The 24769-nt window shown below is 46.9% G+C and overlaps 2 protein-coding genes across 11 annotated transcripts in view; both read right to left on the bottom strand.

Annotated features, from left to right (window-relative positions):
* The window catches only part of LDLRAD4 (low density lipoprotein receptor class A domain containing 4), a 337872-nt gene that overhangs the window by 7621 nt on the left and 305482 nt on the right, over nt 1-24769 (bottom strand). For all 10 annotated transcript variants that reach the window (XM_059706718.1, XM_059706722.1, XM_059706713.1 and 7 more), the window contains 2 exons: nt 15307-15461; nt 701-754 (listed from right to left, as the gene is read on the bottom strand). In XM_059706718.1, coding sequence (XP_059562701.1) covers nt 701-754; nt 15307-15461 — 209 coding nt within the window. The remainder of the gene's footprint in view (nt 1-700; nt 755-15306; nt 15462-24769) is intronic.
* Nucleotides 1-24769, bottom strand: part of RNMT (RNA guanine-7 methyltransferase) — a 219620-nt gene that overhangs the window by 66315 nt on the left and 128536 nt on the right. The window lies entirely within an intron of this gene.

The following is a 24769-nucleotide window of genomic DNA, read 5'->3' as shown; positions in this document are numbered from 1 at the left end:
ACAGCCCCACTTGGTCTGTGTTCTCAACCGGCTGAAATATTTCCCCCTCCAACAAAACAGGGAGAGATTACCCCAGAAAAAAATGTAGTTGTATTATTCCTCATGAGTTAGACCCCTCACCTTGCCACACTATAGTTTATCCAAGACGATTCAACAATGGACAATGCGGTTAACTGAAAATTTGGGTTTAATGGGAATTACTGTGTATGCTACGTATGTGTTTCCCACTGGGCCAAGTGTGAGTGTGTGTGTGTATATCCATCCATTGACTTCTCCCACATCATATTTTTAAATTAAAGGCAAAAAAACTATGTTAGTTTTACGTCATTCTATTAAACTTGGAGATGTGGAAATGAATCATGCTGTATTTATAAACTATGCCCACTTCTGCAGAGCCTCATTGTTTGCAGCTTATGGGATCGCGTAAAGATCAGTGATTTTCAACCTGGTTTCTGTAGGGAACTCTAGACTAGCACAAATAATCCCTAGGAGACTCTAAAAATCCCCTCCCCCACGTTAAAAACCAAAGTTATAGGCATATGCCTTAATTTAAATGTTATTTCCTAATCTACACTGTCATACATTTGACTTTTCCACCTATTTTGTTGTAATGGCATATTTCCCTCCTCCCCTCTCCCATCACATCGGGTTGAGCAGCCATCTCCAGCCACCCACATCCCTCCCTTGTCCAACCCCTTACCTCTGAGGCACCAGGCTGAGGACCAGAGCTGTCTGAAGGCCACAGGCGCCCTTCCTGGCAGGGGGTGGGAGGGGGACATCACAAGAAAATCATTAGTTTCATGCTGCAGCACCGAAAATCAAGGAACCACATTCCTCTTTGACAATGGCAGACCTGTTTAAGTCACAGAACAACAAAGAACTGGTCCTTTTATTACACCGAAATTATTACACAAAACAATCTCCTTATTACACAAAAGGAGAATTGTGGCCAAAAGGAAAGTTAGAATGTACGTGTTTGACATATGCTCCAAATGTCATCAAACTGTATTCAGTCACTGCCTAGATTTGGGTAGAGTCTGGGTCTTTAAGCTCATTTGTTTGTTTGTTTATTTTAATTCTCACCAGAGGATATTTTTTCCATTGATTTTTTTAGAGAGAGTGGAAGGGAGGAAGGGGAAGAAGAGAGAAAGAGAGAAACATCAATGTGAGAGAGACACATCAACTGGTTGCCTCCCACACTTGCCCCAACCGGGGCTGAGGAAAGATCCTGCAACCCAGGTGTGTGTCCCTGACTGGGAATCGAACCTGTAACCCTTCAGTGCTCAGGCAGACACTCTAACCAGTGAGCACACCGGCCAGGGTTGGGTGCGTAAGCCCTTATGCAGGTGTGCATGCCAGCCAAGGCCCTGCGGAACTGGGCTTGGAGGTGAGCAGCAGCACAGCTAAAGCACTGCCCGCCACACTGTGCTTTCACACTGAAAACAGATTCCAAAGCCTGGCTGGCCTTAGAGGGTCTAGCTCAGCCGTGGGCAAACTACGGCCCGCAGGCCGAAAACTAAAAAAAAAAAAAAAAAAAAAAAAGACCGTACCCTTTTATGTAATGATGTTTACTTTGAATTTATATTAGTTCACACAAACACTCCATCCATGCTTTTGTTCCGGCCCTCTGGTCCAGTTTAAGAACTCATTGTGGCCCTCGAGTCAAAAAGTTTGCCCACCCCTGCCAATCTATTCTTCAGTCCCTTTATTCCCAAGGCAGATGTAACTTGACATCTAGCTGTTTGACATCTTTTTTCAAATATGTTTGACCAGACTGTCAAGGTGACAAGCTTTTCTAACACCAGAAACTTGTTTACAAAGCACTTCAATATGTTTTCCCTTTTGAACCCAAATTGTTGGCAAAGGTCCGTTGGGCTACTCTAAAGGCCTGTTATTGTCATAAAGAGAAGAACATGGGCGAGCAGGAGCAGCTGTCTGCATTTTTGGATTCCCAGGAATATTCATACATGACCTTGTGCCATCACTGAGCCTCCTGAGAACCTGAAAGCACCCACAGGTAGACCTGCAAGGTGAGACACCCCGAAGTCTCTCTTTTGTATTTTGTAGGCCAGCATTCTAATACAAACACCCCATCTGGACAACAGGGTGTTTAAAAACCAAATACATACAACCTGATCCTACGGTCCTTGCAGAACACCATGGACTCAGCAGCAAAAATAGAAACAGAAGCAGCAATGTTTAGAGGAAGTTTGGGCTTAAGGTGTGACTATAAAATTATGTAGTGGGCAATCATGGCTCTGGCCTGGTGGCAGGTGACAGATCTCATCAAATCTAAGGAAGTGGCTGAGCCACACCCACGGACAGCCCTGCACCAGGCCAAGGCAGCTTGCAGAGCACGTCAGAGCCTGGGCTCCTCTGCACCAAGAGGAACAATCACTGTAGTTCCGGGCTGTTACAGCAATTCTCATATTGAAAACAACATACAAACTCATCCTGGGATGTTTCTAAGACTCTGCCCTAGGTCCTCAATGAACACTCAATCTTACGTTTCACCCAAATCACATCGATTATTAAATCCATTCAGCACTTTTTGGCCCTCCTCTCCCCTGGCTCCCAGCAGCACTGGACCCTCTCTTGTTGGCTCAGAGACATCACCCCTCCTGGTTCACACCCTGGCTTCTCTGGCCGCTTTCCTGCTCTTCGGGGGGTGCCCCTAACTCTGCATTCTGGTTGAATGTTGGAGTTCCTGAGAGTCCTATCTGGGGCCCCTCTCCTCTCAGTGCAGTCTCCCTAGGCCACCTCATTCCCTCCACAGCTAATAGGACCGTCCGTATGTGGTGTCCACATTTGGGCTACTGTGAGTAATGCTGCGATGAAGAAGGGTATATGAATCTCTCTTTGAATATCTGCTTTTCATTCTTGTGGATATATACACAGAAGCAGAATTGCTGGATCATGTGATAATTTATGTTTAATTTTCTGAGGAGCCACCATACTGTTTTTCAATAGTGGCAGATCCATTTTACATCCTGACCAGCGATGCACAGGGTTCCGATTTCTTCACATCTTTGCCAGCACTTCTTATTTTCTGTTTCTTTAATAATAGCCATCCCAGTGGGTATCTCATTATGGGTTTAAGTTGTGTATGATTAGTGCATTGAGTCAGGGTTCTCCAGAGAAACAGCACCAATAGGGTGTGTGTGTGTGTGTGTGTATGAATAATAGGACCTGGCTCATGAAGTTATGGAGTCCCACAATCTGCTAGGTGCAAGATGGAGAGCCGGGAAAGCTGGTGGTATAGTTCAATCTGAGTCTGAAGGTCTGAAGGCCACTGGTGTAAGTCTTAAGGACCAAGAACCGGGAGCTCCAATAGCAGAGGGCAAGAGAAAAGAATGTCCCAGCTCAAGAAGAGAGATTTGCCTGCCTCCACCTTTTTGTTCTATTCAGGTCTTTGGGGAACTGGAAGATGCCATCCACACTGGTGAGAACAGATTTTCTTCATTCTGTCTACTGAGTGAATGTTAATCTCTTCTGGAATTATTCTCCTAGAGACGTCAGAAATAATGTTTTATCAGCCATCTGGGCATCGCTAAGCCCACTTGTGTTGGCATGTAAAATTCGTCATCACAATTAGTGATACTGAGCTCTTTTCAGGTGGTTTTGTACATCGTCTTTGTAAAAATGTCTATTTAAGTCCTTTGTCTATTTCAAAATTGGGTGGTCCATTATTTTGCTGTTGAGTTTTAGGAGTTCTTTATATATTCTGAATATTAACCCCAATCAGATATATGATTTGCGAATATTTTCTCCCATTCTCCCAGTGGCCTTTCACTCTCTTGATAGTGTCCTTTGACAAACCAACGTTTTTAATTTCTAAAGGTCAGTTTATTATTTTCATTTTGTTGCCTGTGCTTTTGGTGTCATATCCAAGAAATCATTGCCAAATCCAACGTCATGAGTTTTTCCCCACTACTCTCTTTAAGAGTTTTAACTCTTACATTTAGGTTTTAGATCCATACTGAGTTCATTTTTTGAATATGGTGTAAGATATGGTTCCAGTGTCATTATTTTGCAAGTGAATATCCAGTTTTCCCAGCACCTTTTTCAAAAATACTGTCTTTTCTCCTTGAGTAGTCTTGGCCCCCTTGTCAAAAATCATTTGACCATATATGAGAAGGTTTATTGCTGAGCTCTCTCTTCTATCCCATTGTCTCTCTTTATGCCAATACTGTACTGTTTTTGTTATTGTAGCTTTGTAGTAAGTTTTGAAATTAGAAAGTGTGAAATGTCCAACTTTGTTATTCTTTTTCAATATTATTTTGGCTATTTTGGGATGGTGCTTCCTTTAGGTAGCACATGCATTTTAGGATGGACTTCTCTATTTCTACAAGAAACATCATTGAGATTTTGATAGGGATTGCACTAAATCTATTGATTGCTTTATGTAGTACTGACATCTTAACAATATCAGGCTTTTTAATCCATGAATAGATGATCCATTTATTTGTATCTAATTTCTATCAGCAACATTGTACAATCGTCAATATAATCTTTTACCCCCTTGGTTAAGTTTATTCCTAAGTATTTTTTATGCCATTATTCATTGGATTTTTTTCAATTTCCATTTTGATTGTTCATTGTTAGTGTAAAGGAAGGCAATTGACTTTTGCATGTTAATTTTGTATCCTGCAACTTTGTTAAATTTGTTTATTAGTTCTAGCAGGTGTTCTTCCTTTGTTGGACTCCTTAGGGTTTCCTACATGTAAGGTCATGTTACCTGTTTATAGGATAATTTTTACTTTTTCCTTTGTAGTTGGAATGCCTTTTATTTCTTTTTCTTGCCTAATTGCTCTGGCTAAAACTTCCAATAAATACTATGTTGAAAAGACGTGGTAAAAGCATGCATCCTTGTCTTGTTCCTGATCTTAGAGAAACAGCTTTCAGTCCTTCACCATTGAGTACAATGTGAATTGTGGGCTTTCCATAGAGGATCTTTATTATGTTGAGGTAAATTCCTTCCATCCTAGTTTGATGAATGTTTTTATTGTGAAAAAGGATTGTATTATGTCAAATATTTTTTTCTGCATGATGTGCTGATCATGTAGTCCCCCCTTCATTTTGTTAATGTGGTATATTACACTTATTTTTATATGTAAAACCATCCTTGCATTACAAAAATAAACCCCATTTAGTCATGGTGTATAATCTTTTTAGTATGTTACCAAATTCAGTCTGCTAGTATTTTGTTGAGGATTTTTGCATCAGTATTCATGAGGGATAATGGTTTTCTTTTCCTGTTGTGTTTTTGTCTGGCTTTGGTATTAGGGTAATGCTAATTCACTAGTATTGGTGTCAACTCTTCTTCAGATGTTTGGTACAATTCACCAGTGAAGCCATCTGGTTATTTGTTGGTAGGCTTTTGATTACTAATTCAATCTCCTTCAGAGTTACAGATCTATTCAGATGTTCTATTTCTTCATGATTCAGTCTTAGTAGGTGTGTTTCTAGGAATCTGTCCATTTCATCTAGGTTATTCAATTTGTTGACATACAATTGTCCAGAGCACTCTCTTATAATCTTTTTAATTTCTAGACTAGAAGCCCAGTGAATGAAATTCGTGCACTGGGGGGGGAGGTGGGGGGTGGCCTGCACCCTCTCACAGTCAGGACCCCTCACTCCTTACCGCCCGCATGCTCCTTACAGCTCGGCTCACTGCTCCTTAGCGCTGCAGCGGAGGTGGGAGAGGCTCCCACCACTGCTGAGCCCGGTTTCTGGCTGAACAGCGCTCCCTCTGTGGGAGCGCACTGACCACCAGGGGGCAGCTCCTATGTTGAGCGTCTGCCCCCTGGTGGTCAGTGCGCATCATAGCGACCACTCCCACAGCCTGAACCTTCTTGGTTTTATGCTCTCCGCTAAACTCTCCTTTCCACACATTAGGGACCACAGACAAGATCATCAGACTTGGGGACTAAAGACATCTAATACTAGTATGATCTTTTCCAAACTGTGAGATGCAACCTCTCAGAGAGTTAGAAAATCAATTTAAGTAGGTCACAGGCAAAATTTGAAAAAATGAAACAGAATGGAAAATATCATTGTCTGTAAGTACTGTTTGGTGAAAGTTTTGCCTTAGTTGGGCATATAAGTATTGTGGATTGTGGTATAAAATGTGTTTCTACTGTTCTTCTTGGTCAAAAACAATCTGAAGGTCTCTGATCTAAGCCAATTATTCCTCATTTTATATGGGGGGAAACTGAGGCCCCCAGAAGGGTACATTACTCACTGAAGGTGACAGTTAGTTTGTGGTATAGCAAGGCCATTGGTGGATATTTTGGCTTCTACTCAAGGGTTCCTCCCAAAGAATGAATGTATTGTACAGCCTCAAGTATTTGGAAATCTATTTTTCTTTTTGTCCCAGGGTGAGAATTTCAAAGTATAGGTAAAACTAATCTTGGGTATTCAGCAACAAAACACCTTTACCCTCCGATAAAATCAATTTTCTTTCTTTTCTTCCCTTTCCTTATGCAACCTCTTTACTATCCAGTGCTTTATAGTATTACTATCTTTTCCACCCTAGATGGCAGTAACAGCTTAGATGTAAAGGCCATACCTCTAGATGTCAATGGCTGTGTTCTCTCCAGCGTTTCCCCTTTTCTTCCTCCTTGGAAATCCATCATCAGATTTCTCAAGACTCAATATTTCCCTCCCAACTCTACTCAATCTAGGGCATGTCCCTTAAGAGAAAGATAAATTATCCAGGAAGGTATGTTGGGAAGAAAAGAAAGGGAATCCTTTATATTTCCAGAATAATACAATAGATCAGGGAGGTCTATAGGCCCCACGGAGCAAGCAGAAAAGGAGCTGTGCAGGTGCCTCTCCAGGGCTCAGTGCTGGAGGAGAGTGAGCAATTTCAGACTTCACTGGAAACCAGCCTGAGGATCAGAAAGCTCAGGGCAACAGGGAAATGTGCAACCACACACCATCAGCCCAGGTGGGCACAGTCACCTCCTTTAGGGCGGGAGAGGAAGCTAAGGCACAGCCTGAAAGTTTTCCCCAAGGTCACAGAACCACAACCCAGCTACCTCCCTTGGCACCTCTGACGGCTCTGGGGAGCCTCCCTAACAGGTGGCACTCAGAATCAGAATAATTTAGAAAACTGTTTCCCCCTCAGAATAAGCCACAACAACTTTCAAGAACTAAGTAAAAACAAACAAAAGAAAAAAACATTATCATTGGATTATTAATTTTAATGCCTATTTAAAAGATTATTAAAATTTTATGGTTCATAAAACTTTTAATTAATCCTGCTTAAAAATCTCGTTTTAGCTTGCTTTGGTCACGATACAAACCATGCTCAAGTGAGTTCCCCGGGGAGCCTACAGATGCTCAGGACATTATTGGAACTGTCTTCAGCATTCACTTATGTGAGCAGAGGCTGTTTTCTAGTTGTAAAAATAATACATACATTCATTCTTACAATAAACATTTTAACAACACAGACCAAACTCCTTTTGTCCACTTCCTCCCATCCTGGCTCCTCCCCCGAGGAAACCATCAGTTTATGTGGGTCCTTCCTGACCTTTCTCTACAGTATCAGTTTGCAACTTGGGCAACATCATTTTTACTAACTGAGTCACACTTGGTTTTGCAGCAAAACTGTGTAATTTATTGTATAATGTTAAATGCGTAATATTTAACTCTCGATGGATTTTGGTTGATGCCAAAAAAAATCAAATCCATCTTCAGAGAGCAAATGAGAAAAAGGAAGACTTGCCATTATTGAAAATTAAAAAAAATTTTCACTTAAAATTTTCCCAAAAATGAACTGCAAGCTCTAAAGGTAATTTCAAAACTGTTGTGAGCAATGTCAACGTAAGTAGAAGGACTATTTGAGCTCCTCACGTTGTTTAAAGACCAATCTTGGCAGTTAAAAAGGCCTGCCTACTTTTGTTCGCATGAGAATCACGGTAACAGCTATGGCCCAGCATCCTTATCCAATTTTTGCCAACAAGTTGGCCTTCTGTTTCTCTTACTTGAAGGGGACATTCTCATTTTGAAGCTGTTGAAATTATCAATTTTCCCCCCAAATTAACAACTTTCTATCTTTAACTACAAACACTGGAGGGTAAGCCTGGTAACTGACCAATCTGGCAGCTTGGCTATGTTAACGTCCTCGCTCATTCAGGGAGAGAAACAGCTTGGCTGATGGTAGGAAGCCTGTGCTTGGAGTTGACATTAGGAACTGACCAGCCCTCTCGCAGTCCCCTCGACACTTGGGAATGCAGTTTCAGGGGCTCATGAAATTACGGAGAATTATTATTGAACGCAGTTGACAACAAGTGGCCCTGGTCTTTCTGCCTCACCCACAGGAAACTGGTGCCTGGCATCTTTCATGCCACCCCGATGCTGAATGCAGCAGGCGGCTCCCTTCTCCTTAGTCTGGAATGGCAGGGACATACCTGCTATAATTGCATCTTCAAACCCGTTAGTTCATTGTTTTGGTCCCTTATTGAATGAAAATAGTTTATTCTGTTGTTTTAGAAATGCTTTTCTAAACGCAGACGAAGTAGGGAGAAATGAGAACAGGCAGGCGCCAGGGGTCTAGCTCTTCAGTCGCAGTGGTAATGAATCCTGTGTGTGGTGACACCCCCACCCCTTGCATCCTTCACTGGACCTCAGGACACAGCCCGCGGGCTTCTCCAGCTCTGCGAGCCCCGAGCCCAGTGGGCCAGAACTGTCCATCCTTGGGCCACCCCTGCTCTCAAGGCCAACAGAAAGGAGCCCACAACCAACTCTGCCCTCTTGACCACAGACTCTAGTCTAGCCCCAGAGAGGAGGGCCCTGTCCCAGGAGATGACGGGACAGCAAGGGCCAGGGACACGCACGCCAGGCTGGCGCAGGAAAAGCTCTACTCGCTGGCCCAGACGCACTTGGTTGAACTCCTAATCTTGCAGGAATGACCTTTACGCCCACAAAGAAGTGCTCTCCCATTTTTCTGGAAACCAGTGGCCCTCTGTCTTTTATTTTCACCCTTGTGATAAAGGTGTGAGGGCAGAAGAATATTTTGTCTAAAAACAATCTACACAGAGAGATGGGGCCACAGCAAAAGGTGGGCACCCGCCTATCTTGAGTGGCAGCTGCTCTGCAGCCCACGGCTGAGGATGCCAGGCAGGCACAGAGGCCAGTGTGGCCCAAGAGGCTGACGGTCCAAGAAAAGATGTAACTACAAAATTTACGTGGAATCTCATTTTTACAAGTTCGATCAAGTTTTGTCAGAACACCCTGTGGGGCAAACCACACACACTGGCCACACCCCAGGCCAGATCTACAACTTCCGCAGAGAGCGTCCAGGTACAGACTTCCCCATACAAGGGCACTTTGGACCCAAGACCCCAGGTTCCTGTCCCAACAGGCTGGCGGCTGCAGCCCTGGTCCTCCTTGCCAACAGCTGGGAGAAAGAGCCAATGGCCTCCTGGCCCGCGCCCCCCACAGGCTGCGCTCAGTGCCTGCCTGGCGCTGCTGTCTCCACAGGCACCCGTGTTTTCACTATTGATTGAATCCCTGCAGCCACTGGTAATGAAGAAATGCCCGATGTAACTCCTTTTGTTAATTTTTAATTGAAATTGCTGTGTTTATAGGTCACAATGGCGGGATAGCCACAATTTCATACGGTTCAAACTAAGTAAATGTTCTTGTTTCGCTGCTGGTCCTCAGCAAATGGCTGGCCACCTTGGCTTTGCCCACTGTCCACCGTGCCCTGGGCTGGCCAGGCGGGTTAAGCCGGCCCCGCTGGCCGGGTACAGGGTGTTGGAGAAGGCCGCTCAGGCCTCTGACAGCTGTGGCAAGAAAGGCTTGTGTAAACTTCTCTCAGGGTTGTGTCTGGATTATTTATGCCCTTTACTGTTTTCCCGTTACTTGGCGACCTAAGGTAATGAATAATAATCTAGAAAGTATCAAAGCTCTGAAATCACAAAAACCAGGCTCTGAAAAATAAGCCTGGGCTACCTCAGAAAGAACACGTCAGGTCTACATCACAAGCCCACTTACTGCTGTTCGCCGTTACCTAAAGCATTCACTTTTCCTGCAATTTCATTTTCATTCAGAAATGGCTGCTTCCACTACAGTCAGAGCCAGCGCTGTCCCATCCCTTGGACTCCCCGGAACAGCACTTTGAGGACACTGCGGTGTTGCAAGCTGACCGGCCTCAGCCAAGGCAAACTCCATCCAGTCCTCCCTTGGGCAGAGGGGACCTGGCACAGAGAGGTGTTCTTGCAGCAGGCACTGCTGGAGCGAGAAGGGAGGAAACCAGGAGAGAGGTGCTGCACGAGGAAGACAGGGCGTGATAAAGTAGGGCATGAGGGCATCACACAAAGAAAACCTTCCAGAATCCAGACAAGCCTGGACAACTGGTGCAACCCACCATTTTCCAGAAGAAGATCCTGTGAAAACCAGGATGTTCCGAGTTGCTGAGACCCTACCTTACTAACCTGTCCTGCTTCTGCTTTGGTGGAAAGCCCGTCAGGGAGGAGCGGGCAGCTCCACCAGCATAGTGAAGTTTACTCAACCGGATCGTAACATCTGCCTGCTCAGCCAGCCTCCGTCTCAAAACACACCCGACTGTTCTGACTTTTCCATCCTGACTACCAAGTCTTCCAGCAGAGATAGAGACAAATAAATGTAACCAACAGTGTTCAACCGAATTACCTAGGAGTCGATAAATTAGATGCCCAACCCTTCTCGCAGCATCTAGAATAAATATACCTTTTACAAACATGCTTATGGAGACCTCAGAGAGTTCTAGAACAAATGGGCCCAAAGGGCCTCCAGTAGTAAGTGGGTCCCAGCGAGGCACAGGCTCACCCACAGGGAGGCCGGCAGTGGAGACCTACACCCACAAGCTGCTAACCAGCTGGGTGCCGCATCCCCCGCCACTCAGGCCCTGGGATGGCAGGGTTTAGATGCTGACAAAGTGAAAGGCACTCGGGGGCTCTGACAACAGACACGAAACCACATGCACAGCAGCCACCGCAAACGCCGCTCCATCTTCCCCAGCGGGCACAAATCTGCACCACCCCACGGGGAGCCCAGAGGCCACCACTTGTGCTTTAGCAGCGAGGGCAGGGCCTGCCCCACGGCCAGCCACGCCTGGACCCAGCTCTCCTAGGCCCCTTAGGGGAGGAGGCTGCTTGGCACAGGCAGTCACCTAGGGACGTGGAGGGAGAGCCACCTTTCTGGAGGGGCGGCTTGAAAGTGCCCATGCCGAGTCCTCACGCCCCATCCCAAATCCCTCCTATCGTTGATAGCCACTTGCTACACACCCCAGTGCACACACACAAATGGCCACTGGAGACCCCTGGCCTCCCCCAGTGAGACTGAGAAAATGCCGGTTAGCATCAGCTCAGTGGATGCCGCTGACGGTGGTGGGGGCGGGGCAAGGGCGGAGCATGGCAAGGACACCTGGCATGGCTTCTTCATTATCTTGGGCAGTGCCTGGCTCCTGTCCGGTGGATGACCGAATGAATGAAGGAGGGAGAAACCGCTGGAGGGACACTACTCCCAAGGCAGACTCCTAGACTAGGACCGTCTTGAACACGCAGTTTCTCTGTGGACCCCCAACGTTTCCTGCCGAGCTGCTGGGAAGTGTTCACTCTGTGGAAGCCACGAGAGATCCACGTATATGAACAGGCATCCTCCTCAACAGCGAGTGCCTCTGGGAAGGGTGGCGTCCAGTACCCGTAAGATCAGGGGCTCCCCACTCCAGTACTGCTGACATTTGGGGTCAGGTCATTTCTGTTGTGGGGCTGCCCTCTGCATTGCACAATGTTTAGAGCATCCCTGTAACAACTCCCCGACTTGAGTTGACCAAAACATGTCTCTTGAAATTGTCAAATGTCCCTGAGAGGGCAAATCCCGCTGGTTGGGGACATGAGTGGAAGTGAATCTGATTGCCCTCCCGGGGCTGCATGCAGGGAATTGGCATTTCTAAGCAGGTAATTGGGAGCAAGAAGCCTGGTGAGGAAGCACCTTCTGGGCCAAAGGACCGCACGTGAGATTTCTATCTGAGTGCAGGAGAGAAGTTAAGTTGCTTCCTCACCCTCTCTCTTTCCTCGTTTGACCATAAACTAGGCCAGTGGTAGGCAAACTGTGGCTCACGAGCCACATGCGGCTCTTTGGCACCTTGAGTGTGGCTCTTCCACAAAATACCACGTGCGGGCGTGCACATATAGTGCGACAGAAACTGTGTGGCCCATGCGCAGAAGTCGGTATTTTGTGGAAGAGCCACACTCAATGGGCCAAAGAGCCGTATGTAGCTCGCGAGCCGCAGTTTGCTGACTACTGAACTAGGCTAATGGTCCTAGTCATGAAATGGAGCTACCGTCTGGGCCTGAATTGTCTTGGTCACTGTGTAAAAACTATATCTTGAGCTTGTGAAACGTTGAACAGAGCCTATTGCAGTGATGGCGAACCTTTTGAGCTCGGCGTGTCAGCATTTTGAAAAGCCCTAACTTAACTCTGGTGTCGTGTCACATATAGAAATTTTTTGATATTTGCAACCATAGTAAAACAAAGATTTGTATTTTTGATATTTATTTTATATATTTAAATGCCATTTAACAAAGAAAAATCAACCAAAAATAATGAGTTAGCGTGTCACCTCTGACACGCGTGTCATAGGTTCGCCATCACTGGCTATTGCTAAGCTGCACGATAGCCACATTCCCATTTTATTGGGAAGGAAAATTCAAGCCTTGGGAAGCAACAGCGTTCATATTGAGCTCCCAGGGGCAGAACTTTCAAGCGTTTATTAATGAAATTAGACACAGACGGTGATCAGACCTCTGCAGACACGATCTTAGCTGCTGATTACCTCACTTGCCATGCAGAGTGTGGCCCTGCAGGAACCGCTGGAAGTCACTTCATCGCTTTCTTGATTTCAAGAACAGGAGGCCCACTACCCACGGGAAACAGCACACACGTCCCAAGTAAAACTACACTTGCATTTTTTATTTTCTCTTTTTGTGAAATTGTTTTCCTGCCACCCCTCTTTGCTGGTCCTTTCGCAGAGTGACTGTCTGGGAGGGAGCTCCCAGTCTGGGGACAGAGACCAATGAGCAGGCGCGAAGGCAGCAACGGCTGGGGACAGTGAGAGGAGGCCCGGCCAGGTCTGTGCTGAGGTGTGGAGGAAGGAGCCACCTCTCCTATCCAAGGCAGCGGGCAGAAAGATGATCCCCGAAGCAAACCTGAGGGGAGGACGGGGCGGTGGGGCCCAGGCTGGGCAACGGCAAATGCACCCGAACTGCCCAAGTGCAGTGGCTCCAAGTACTTTGGGGCTTGAAGCAGAAAGTGTAGGATGGGCAACTTGGACACATTCATGGCAGGTACTGCCCAGAAACTTGAGAGCTGCCTATTATGGTTAAAATGAGTGGGATAGTTTTACCTATTTCTCCCCATGGCCAGGGGTCGGAATTCATAGTCCTTGCATTAAGGCTCAGGCAAAGCAATGCTGGCTGATTCTTTTATAGTTCTAAAACTACTGCTGTATCTGTCCTCTCTCTTTAAACTCAGGACGATTACGTGTATTTTGTGTTAGAACTTCAGAGGAATTGGTTCTCTCCTTCAGGTAACAGAGTGTGTTTGTGTGGAGGGGGGGCAAGAGAGGGGGTATCTACCGGCTCAGGACACCAGTGTCCTGTGAGTCTGGACCCCGCAGGTGCCAGGTTGCTGAGATAACAGGGGTCCCACAGGAAAGCCATCATGGTGTGATGAAAGCCAGGTTAACTTGTGGACCGAGCTAGGGATCTGGTGAGATGGAGGAAGGGGACGGCAGAGGACAAGAGAAAGCAAGAAGGACTGATTCTTGTCACTGGCATGGCAGCTCTGTAGGTCTGAAGGGTGGCACACAAAAGCCCCATCCCTTTGCTCTCTCTCTGCATGCCATGGGCATAGAGCCCTTGGCGAACCTGAGTTCTACCCATGAGAACAGCAGAACTGATGGCTCACTGAGCCACTCTGCAGCCTCAGTGAAGCACGACTCTGACCTCCTAAGAGGTCCCAGGGGCCCTGGGTTGGGCTGCACCATACCCACCAGGACAGCTGTACCCCACACTCACGGTGGTCTCCCTAAGCCAGGTGCCAGACAGCGCTGGTCCTGACACGTACTCTGAGAAGCTCATATCATGCGGGAATTCTGCTTCCTTTGCCCACCACCAAAGCCAACAATTTATAAGCACCTAAATTTCCCATTCCCACGCTTTTCACGAAAAATCACCAGAATCAGTCCTGGCCAGGTTGCTTAGTTGGTAGGAGCGTCATCCTGTACAGCAAAAGGTGGTGGGTTCAATTCCCAGTCAGGGCACATACCAAGGTTTCAGGTTCAATCCCTAGTCATGACACATGTGGGAGGCAACTGCTCCATGTTTCTCTCTCACATTGCTGTTTCTCTCTCTCTTTCTCCCTCTCCCTTCCTCTGTCTAAAATCAATAAAAGAATATATATATGTGTGTGTGTATATTCTTTTATGTATGTATTTATAAATAAAACAAAAAACTAAAAACCGCCAGAATCATAGTTTGCAAAACTAGCTCAGAACAGAAAGTTCTGGTGGCCCTTGGTCTGCCAGGTGCAGATCACAGAGCAGTTAAGCTGAAAATCAGTGTTTTATTTTCTAGTGGAGGGTGGTTCAGAAGTAGCTAGAAACTTTAAAAAACCAACCTGAAGAGCCTTACTATAGGCTGTTCTGTAAGCCCCATCACAAACCAACCCGCCCTGAGGCACCCGAGGAGGCCTGAGCCCTCGCCGTCCCACCGCCGCCCGCCCCTCCAGCTCACCCACACCCAGCACTGCTGACCTCCTCAGAGTCTTACAAATACAGGTCAATAGCATACGTGTATTCAAGGACAGGTCTCTCCATAACAACACAGATGGATCTCAGAAGTGTGATGTGAGCGAAAGAAGGCAGACACCAAAGAGCCCCTATCGTATAAGCCTATTGTTATCAAGTTCAAGCTGGTGAAAGTCATCTGTACCGACTCTGGGCAGTGGTGACCTTCTGCGGGGCAGGCCTGGGCCTGGGTGTGTTTCTGGAGGCTGCTCTTGTCCCTCTGCTGCTCGGGTGCAGGTTACACAGGTGCGCTCAGTTTGTGAGGATTCACTGAGCTGAACATTCAGGATGCACATGCTTTCCCATGAGTGTAGTGACCTTCGATGGAGAGTTTCCCATACTCCTGAGCCGCGGGCTGACACGAGAGGCTGTCCTGCTTCGTGGCCCTCACGGGCACCCGGCCGCACTCTTGGAGCTGGGCTAGAGGCCTGGGCAGCACAGAAGAGGCACAGGCCCACACTTACCTGCTGCAGCCGGTCCTCTTGCCTCCTGCTCTGACTCGGACGGTTGATGAAAGACCGCGTGGACACTTTGTAGTGATTCAGCAGGCAGACGATGACCACGACCATCACCGTAACCACCACAATGATGATGATGATCTGGGCGAACTCCAGCTCCGCTGCGAAGGAAGAGGAAACCGTGTTAACCACGTGTCCCACTCAGCTCCCCAGACCCCGTCTCCTCAAGGCACTCTGACCATGACAACCACCAGGCATTGAAGGTCTCTTGCACGAATCTGCTCCTCAAGAGAACCTCATGAGAGAGAAGCTACTTTTCCCCAGGCCTGCTGCCCAAGGCCACTGCCAGACTTCGACATTCTAATAACATTTAAATAAAAGGAGACCCAGGCAGATCTGCGGTCTCAGCCTAACCTTGGTGCTCAGATAAGCCTGTCTTTGCAATTTTATAATGAGAAGAACCAGAGGAGAATGTATTCCATTGGCCCTACGAGACCTCTGGAGGTGCTATGCTGTAAATGACACCATTTCACATGGAAATGCAAAGACCAGCCCAGTGCGTACGCCATAGGCTGGTGGACACACAGGCTACCCCTGCCTATTGGGCAGGTTAGCCCTTAAGGGCCATCTCTTGGATATGAAAAGCTCAGCGTCTTCATTACCTAAACTCTGTTCCTGCCAGATGACTCGCACACCCTTAGGGGAGTTAAGAAAGTCTCTCAAAACTGAAGCTGTTCCTCCCAGTATGTAATCTCTCTAAGAAAGTTAAACCCATCTTCATGGCTGAGTTTCCCAAAGCACATCCACACAGGACCCACATGGTACACACTGAAGAGAAAACCTATGTTGATAAAGTACTCCAACCTCCTTTCCTCAAAGCCGCTGCCTTCGGAAGTACCAGTTAATTTAGAAAATACATCTCCACTGTGTTGAACTCCGCGGGGACCACACTTATGAGCAGCCGGGTCACCATGGGTTCTGACACTGCCATGAAAGAGACGGTCTAAATGCCATTAACACATGCTTCACACACAAGTGTAGCGCCAAGGAGCTACTTCTGGAAGAACAGCACGGTGAGTTGTCAAGTAGAGAGGGAGGTGGTTCAAGCCTTTCAGTTCGCAGGGAGGAGCAGAGGCTCAGTGCTCAAGGGCAGCTGCGAACCCAGACTTTCTGCTTCCTGGCTTCCAGCGCGTGGCTCTGCTGAGTGTTGGCTGCCTGTGCTCCCAAGTCTCCGCCCGCTAAAAGGAAGTGACTGTCTGAGAGGGTGAGAGGCTCAGGAGGACGGCGAGGAGCACAGTGCCCAACTTTTGCTGTGAGGTGGGGAGGTGTGGGGTATAATGAAGGGCAAGAGAAAGAGGGGAGAGCTCTCTCTACTATGCTACTGCATCACCCTTGCAACACATACAGTCATGCACACTCATACACACATATACACGTGCACACAGATACACATGCATGCATGCACACATGCACATGCACACAAAAGCACGTGTGGACATACACACATGGGCACAATGCACACATGCATACAAATACACACCTGTATGGGTACACATGCATACAAGGCATGCGCATACATGTACACATGTGCACAATGCACACACCCTTTTGTTGCAGCAGGACCCAGGCCACTAGCATTATGGGAAGCATTATGGGCTCACGCTTGGGATGATGCAAAAGGGGACTGGGTACCACCTTCCCCCCAGTATTTGCAGCTGTGTGCCTCCACCATCCACACCCTGGGGACAGAGGGGCAGCGGCCGGGATGGGGGTAGATGGAGGGTCTTCCTGAATTCCGCCATGTCCTGCCCTGTAACAGTGTCCTCCACTCCTGTCCTTGGCCCCCACATACCTGAGGGAATGGAGATTTACATCGCACCCTCTGGACTGGGTTGGACTGCACTTGGCACTGGGCCTGTAGGGCTGTTGGTTCAGAGGTGCGCCTTAGAGAATGGAGAGCTGAGTGTGAGGGAACTGAACTATTGAGCCCCAGGAGGGGAGCAATTAAGGCCAGGTAGGTTTGCTGGGTACACCCCTAGCTGGCAGTAAAAGGGCAGATCCCAGTGGGCATGGCTGACTGTGGAGGTTCAGGCAGCAATGCCCTGAGCGGCTCTAGAGCAGCGGTTCTCAACCTGTGGGTCACGACCCCTTTGGGGGGTCGAACGACCCTTTCACAGGGGTCGCCTAAGACCATCGGAAAACACATATATAATTACATATTGTTTTTGTGATTAATCACTATGCTATGATTATGTTCAATTTGTAACAATGAAAATACATCCTGCACATCAGATATTTACATTACGATTCATAACAGTAGCAAAATTACAGTTAAGAAGTAGCAACGAAAATAATTTTATGGTTGGGTCACAACATGAGGAACTGTATTAAAGGGCCGCGGCGTGAGGAAGTTGAGAACCACTGCTCTAGAGGCTGGCAGTCAGGAAGACCCAAGCTCCCCACCTCCCCTTCCGAGTGTCACCGCTCTGGACACCCCTGAGGTCTAATGGCTGCTTTGGCAAGGCCTCCGGAGGCCCTGGGTGCCCAGTTCTCACCGAGGGCTTGAGCGTCTACTTCCTGCGAGGAATTTATGTACACCCAAACCACTCCCAGGGACTATCAGAACACGATAGGAGCCCCCTGGAAAAGACTGAAATTTCTCTCAATCAGAGGGAATAGACTAGGAACCTTCACATCTGAGGTACAGATATAAATGTGGCCTCATTTATCCTCACAGGCTGTGGGATGTGTGACATGCTTGTTAACCCAGAAACACTGCCTTCATGACCCTGCCTTTGCACATAACATTTCCATGTCCAGGACATCCCGTGTCTTTTGGTGCCCATGTCACATGGTGCCTGTGTGGCCATGTGATTGGATCCCTTTCTTTGCTACTTATAAGGTGTTGACTGTCTGTCTCTCATAGGAAACTATGATCAGAAACCTACTTCTATTTATCTTGTATTTTTGGTGTCAGGCACGGGGCAGTGCCTGTCAGGTAGTTAAGTGACTTCATCAATGAATGAGTCTGGAGCACCCATGTTGAGGCCAAGACCTCTCTTCTGGGACGCATGGCTCTACCTGCGCAGGTGTGCTCCCTGCGAGGACAGCTACTGCTGACAGGACTGAGGCCTGCATGGGCCAGAGAACACAATGAGTGTGACTCAGCAGAGCTGTGAGGATATGTGCAGAGGGGTGAGCTGCCAACCCAAGGACTATCACCGCAGTGATAAGCAGTCACTGACCTAAGCAGGGAGTTGATTCTGCTTAGGCCAAAGGTGGCCAAGGTAGCATGAAGACAATCCAGCCCTGGCCGGGTGGCTCAACGGGTTGGAGCGTTGTCCCTTGCACCAAAAGGCTGCAGGTTCAATTCCCTGTCCAGGCACATACCTAGCTTGTGGGTTAGATCCCTGGTCAGGGTGTGTGCAGGGAGACAATTGATTGATGTTTCACACACTCTCCCCACCCACCTTCCTCTCTCTCTGAAATTAATTAAAAAACAACACCACATATCCTCAGGTGAGGATTAAAAAAAAAAGACTGAACCCATAATAATGTCTTGTTTTACTAACCTTTATTTTTACTTTGTGGATGAACAGCAGTGTGTTCATAAATTGCCTTTGAGGTTAAATCCAGCCCTGAAATTGACAAATGGTTTTGTTTCCCAAAAAAACTTCATTGCTTTATAGCCATGGGAAGAGAGGAAAGTGATAACTACAGTGAGGGATCTCACACAAAGTCTTCATGGGTTAACCCTCCACTTGCAGAATGTCATCATAGGTCAGTGGTCGGCAAACCAGGGCTCGCGAGCCACCTGCGGCTCTTTGGCCCCTTGAGTGTGGCTCTTCCACAAAATACCACGTGCTGGCGGGCACGCACAGGGAACGTTGTGGAGTGAAAGAAGATGTAGTGTCGAGGATTGAGAAAGGTATGTTGAGATGGTTTGGACATATAGAGAGGATCAACGAAAGGAGATAAGACGAAACAAGTATACAAGACGAGTGTGGATGGGAGAGTTGGAAGGGGTCAACCTCAGCGAACGTACCTCAATCAGATTGAGGACATTTTTAGCAAAGGCCAGCTTAGGAGTACCCTAATTAAGTTAATAACAATGTACCTACCTATATAGTTTAAGTTTAAAAAATTTGGCTCTCAAAAGAAATTTCAATCGTTGTACTGTTGATATTTGGCTCTGTTGACTAATGAGTTTGCCGACCACTGTCCTAGGTCATCTTTTCCTGAATATGGAAAGCGATGCAGATACCCATTCATAGCAGAGTAATCCAATTATATTTTCATAATTCTATGGACATATTTGGGCATATTTGTTGCGTTCCATTTGAAAAGGATTTTTATTGTAAAAATGACCTTTAAAACTTAAACGATATAGAATGAAATAGTGTATAATGTAAAAGTTCCCCTTTATGGGCCATGCTGTCCTGGGGGTGGGGAGCACAGTTCACCCATTGTGTGTATTTGTACATTTGCCTATTGAATAAGGGCTTTCTTCTTATTAATGAATGGAATCATTGTACAAACATTGTTCTAGTTTTTTTCACGTAATACATCACAAACATCTTAAACAAGAATATATAGACCAACCTCAGTCTTTATGGAGGCCATTATTCCAGAATACAAATATACGAGACCCTACATTTTCCACTTGATGGATGTTTAGGTAGTTCCTTCTTCTTCTTTTTTTTTTCTATTATGACCCAAAGATTGAGTGTACATGCATATGTGTGTGGGTATCAGTGTGTGTGTTGACCCACATTTGTAAGTATCCCTATAGGAAAGATTCCTAAAATTGAAATTTCTGGATCAAGGATATTCCTTTTAAATGCTGATGGCTACGGATACCCTGCTTTATAAAAAGGCCCTTGCCAAGAGGAGCTGCTCCTCACATCTTCATTAATAATGAACACTCACCCTTTTCATTTGTACAAATCTGATGGGCAAAAATACATATCTTGTTTTACTTGTATTTCCCCAATTTCTGGTAATTTTAGATCTTTCCCTATGGTTATTGGTAATTTATATTCTTCTTTTTCATAATCACATTAGCGTATAGTTTTCTCATTTGTTTGTAAGCAGTCTTTACACATTATGGCTATAAATCTTTTTCTGTTACATGTAGTGCTAATATTTTCTCCTAGTCGTCACTTCTTTAAATTTTGCTATGAGTTTCTCTATAGGAAATATAAATTTTTATGTCATCAACTACTGTCTCTCTTTCCTCTACGGCTTCTACACTTCCTGTCTGATTAGAAAGGTCCTCTCTAATATTCTTAAAATATTTTTCTTCTAAGTTTTTTGCAGTTAGCATTTTTATGTTTTATTCACTCTGGATTTGTTTTCATCTGAGCCAGCAGATAGCACATTTAATACTGTTTGAAAGGCATGAATCTTCTGATCTAATGTCATATTAAAAAGTTCACTGAAAGCAAGGATAAAGCAAGAAAGATCTCAGTTGTGGGAAACAGCGTATAGTCCCACCATCTTTCTTTCCCAGGGGACGTCCTGCTCTTGGGCTGCACTTTACAGCTTCTTGTCAACATGCCATGCCTGCTGGCAGGTGCTGGCACCTGGAAGGCCCAACCTACCCCCCAGGGTGTCCAAACTTGCTGCACTTCCTTCCTTGGCTCCACCCTCCTGATCTGCTTAGACCGGAGTTCACAAGTACTTTGGTCTCAGGATCCCTCCATTCTCTTAAAAGTGACTGATTATTCCCAAAGAGCTTTATTTGTGTGATGACGTCTATTGATATTTCCCATACTTGAAATTAAAATGGAAAATTTTAAACATTTATTCATTAAAAATACACTCACTATATACTAACATATATCACTTGATAAAATAACCGCATTTTTCAAAACAAAAAAATTAGTGATAAGAGTGGCATTCCTTTTGTTGTTTTTTCTTAAAGATCTTAAAAATTGATTTTTAGAAAGAGAAGAAGGGAGGGAGGGAGGGAGAGGGAGAGAGAGAGAAAGAGAGAGAGAGAGAGAGAGAGAGAAACATCCATGTGAGAGTGATACAACCATTGTCTGCCTCCTGCATGCCCCCTACCGAGGATGGAGCCTGCAACCCAGGCATATACCTTGACCAGAATGGAATCGGCAAGTTTTTGGTACACAGGATGATGCCCAACCAAGCCGCATCAGCCAGGGCAAGAGTGGCATTTCATTATATTTCTGCACATCTCTTTAATATCTGTCTGAACAGAAGAGAGCTGGATTCTCCTCTCTGCTTCACTCTCAATGTGTTGTGACATGTTGTTTTAGTTAAGGTATATGAAGAAGATCTGGCCTCACTGGCACCCTGGGAGGGTTTGGGGGACCCCCTGGATCTTCAGCCATACTTGGAGAACTGGTGGTCTAGACCAACTGACAGCAGGCACTCTAGTACAAACATTAGCAGCCTGGCTTTCTTGGGGACATTGCAGATGCCAGGATTTGAGATGTGGTTGAAATAGCTCCAGGGTCACTGTTCTGAGTTTTCATGCATGAGTATGGCCACAGCAGGTGCATTATGACAGATGACACACAGTGACCCTAGGGGTTCACAGGCATTTGAAGCACTGAACTTGCCTGGGGCAGGGTGAGGGCAGAGCTTGGCAGAACTGGGTCTTCAGGGCGCCACTCACTGAGGCACGCAGTGAAGTCCAGCTGGCCACTCGGGGTGACAGAAGCCCCATCAGAGCCTGAGCTACTATAGCCCTTGGGCCAGCGTGAGAGGCAGCTCTTCCTGTAGGACTAGCCCAGGTCCCACAGGCCACTGTCCTAACAACCACGTCCTCATCAGGCACAGAAGCAGCAGCAGCAATGTGACCCCTGGCTCCATGTCAAGCTCACCTATGACACTCCCTGAAGCCCCAACGTCGGGGACCCATGCGACACTGTGAAGCTCCCGGGCACGGAGCCCACTAGAGCCTTGCAGCCCCCGTCCAATGAGCAGCAGACCTTTGCTTTGAACTCTGGGCCACATCAGTCAATGAAGACAGACTTTTCTTGAACACGAACAACTGGAAAAACGAAGCTTTTACTCTCTTTGGGGCTACAAATACTCCCCCAAGAGGGGTCAGGGGGTGCTTAAAGTGAGAATTCGTGCAAACAGAGAGAGGGTTCTAGGAAGCAAGCATGATGACTTCTGGACCCCAGAGTCTTGTGCTACCAATACCCTCTCCCTTCAAGACCTTACTCAAGCTCACGAGGGGAATACAAGCAACCCCCATGCCTGTCCTCCCACACCCTCTTTCACTCCAAACAGGAAGATTCTACTGAAAAATGCATCACAAAGAGCAAATTCAGTCAAGACCATAGCACCACAGGATATCCTCAGCCTGGATGGCACATGGGAAGGGCAGATGGGGGAGGGAGCTGTAGACCCACAAACCCAGCTGCCCTCCTCCCCTCTGTCTATACATTTTGCAATAACTGTGACAGGTGATCCTTGTCTCTCCTTTCGCCATTCCTGAACCCTCCCTCCAAGTCCCCCACCCCTACATGGAGACTGCTCAGAGGCAGTCAGGACCCCAAAGTGTTTTGCCAGCGCCCAAGATGACCATGTTGCCAAAGGCCTAATTTTACATCTTCTCAAGAAAATAACTTTCATAGGACAAGTAAAAGAAATTTTATATTTTAAAAAAACCCTCAACAACCCTGCATTCCCACCTCTGAATGTATCAGATGAAATTCAGCACACCTGTTCTTCAAAGTCTCCAGTTTCAAGATTTCTGTGTTTCTGATCTCAACCACAGACATGTCCAGGGCTCCAGGGACCTCACCCAGCAGCGCCCTGTACACAGTCAGGACTCAGGCGGGCCAAACCCCCTCCACTTCCTGCTGAAACCACCATGCCTTCAAGGTGGCAGCTCCTGGCCACACATTCCCGCACACATGCCCCCCTCATACACACACACACCCTCCCAGCTTGTACCCATATCTCTTCCATGTGCTCCAGGCTTGAAGGCCCAGGGTGCAAGGCTGTGCACAGGGCAGCAGAAGGTGCAGTGAGGCCTGTTACCCACCCCACAGGGAACTCTCTGGACAAGGCCTGAGGCATATTATCAGACAGGTGCATGCACGCTACTGCTCCGGAGAACCCAGGCACCCCACCCTGTGGAGCTGCAGTCTGTCCACAAAAGTGAGGCAGATGCCAGCTGACACCTGGCACTACTCTTGGGCCTTGCTGCCCTTCCTTCCCCTGGTCTGCCCACGTCTGGCCCTTCAAGATGTTGTCTATGTTCATGTTGAATGGCAGAGGCTATGTGCAATGGTGCACAGAAAGGAAAAATGCCGATAACCTCTCCCTTCAAGACCCTATTCCAGCTTTGGTTTTAGAGGATGGGATGGAAAGGGGAGGCTAAGAGGAGAATGAATTTCAATGAACTTAATAAAGTTTAAAAAAACTTATAGGAATGGTAGAGTTCTGAGAGAATAACAGGGATACTTTGGGGTTTCCAAAATGTCATATGCCCAATAGGGATTCTGACCACAGCCCACTGAGTCAGTTTTCCTTGATTGCAATAGCTACTGATATCAACAGAAGAACGTCAAAAAGCAGGCCACGCAAGGAGAGAATCTGAGGCCAAAATCAAATTTTCACACTCTCCCTCTTCTCAGGGGGCTATACAGCTCATGACGTTGCAATGGATGAGTCAGTGCCACCCAAACACCAGAAATTTTATAATAAATCTATCCTTAAATGTACAGGAAGGCATCACACCACCTTACATAATTACCGTAAACCAGTGACAGTGACAACAGTGATGATGGCATCTCTGTGTTTTTATAGAAACATCTCCGAGAGGTTCCAAGATGCGCAGCGGAGAATTACAGAAACCGGGGGCTGTGTGAGGCCCGTGGGTCGATTCCCTGGTTCAACGAAGAGCTGCACTGACTCATACGAGAGGCATGAGCGTCTGTACTATTTTTAAAGAACTTTGGGGGAAGTGTGGTTCTACCACCTTAGGTTCCTAATATAACACTCATTTCTATTTGTGGTCTGGTTAACACCATCTTCCATTTGGTCTTTCCTCCATGAATAAAGCATCCCTCACAGAAGTCCTACTTTCTAAACGTGTGATTATTTTTAAGTTTCAGATACATAAGTTATGCCCTTTCTGACCCTATAACGGGAGGTTCTGGTCCTCCCACAGCCCCCTCCTTCCACCAAGCCAAGCAAACACCTGGCAGCATCAGAAAAGTTGCAATGCAGAATACGATGACAGCGCTGACTGCTCTCCACAATCCCTGCACAGCACCCCAGGGGTTCATCTCCCACCCTGGCCGTCCCCATGAGGTACTGCCCCTCACTGCCCCCAAGTGCCAGCATATCCTGGGAACACTGAGACCACTGGTTGGGCGGGGGGGATAGGCCAGCTGCCAGGGCTAGCGCACCCTCCAGGCAGCCCCTCTCTCCAGAGCTCTCCTAGGCCCCCACCGTGGCTCAGGCACAGTGAATGGAT

Source organism: Myotis daubentonii, chromosome 8, assembly GCF_963259705.1.
Source record: "Myotis daubentonii chromosome 8, mMyoDau2.1, whole genome shotgun sequence".
Lineage (NCBI taxonomy): Eukaryota > Metazoa > Chordata > Mammalia > Chiroptera > Vespertilionidae > Myotis > Myotis daubentonii.
Note: the sequence above shows the minus strand (reverse complement) of the source record. Positions and strands in the feature narration are given on the sequence as shown.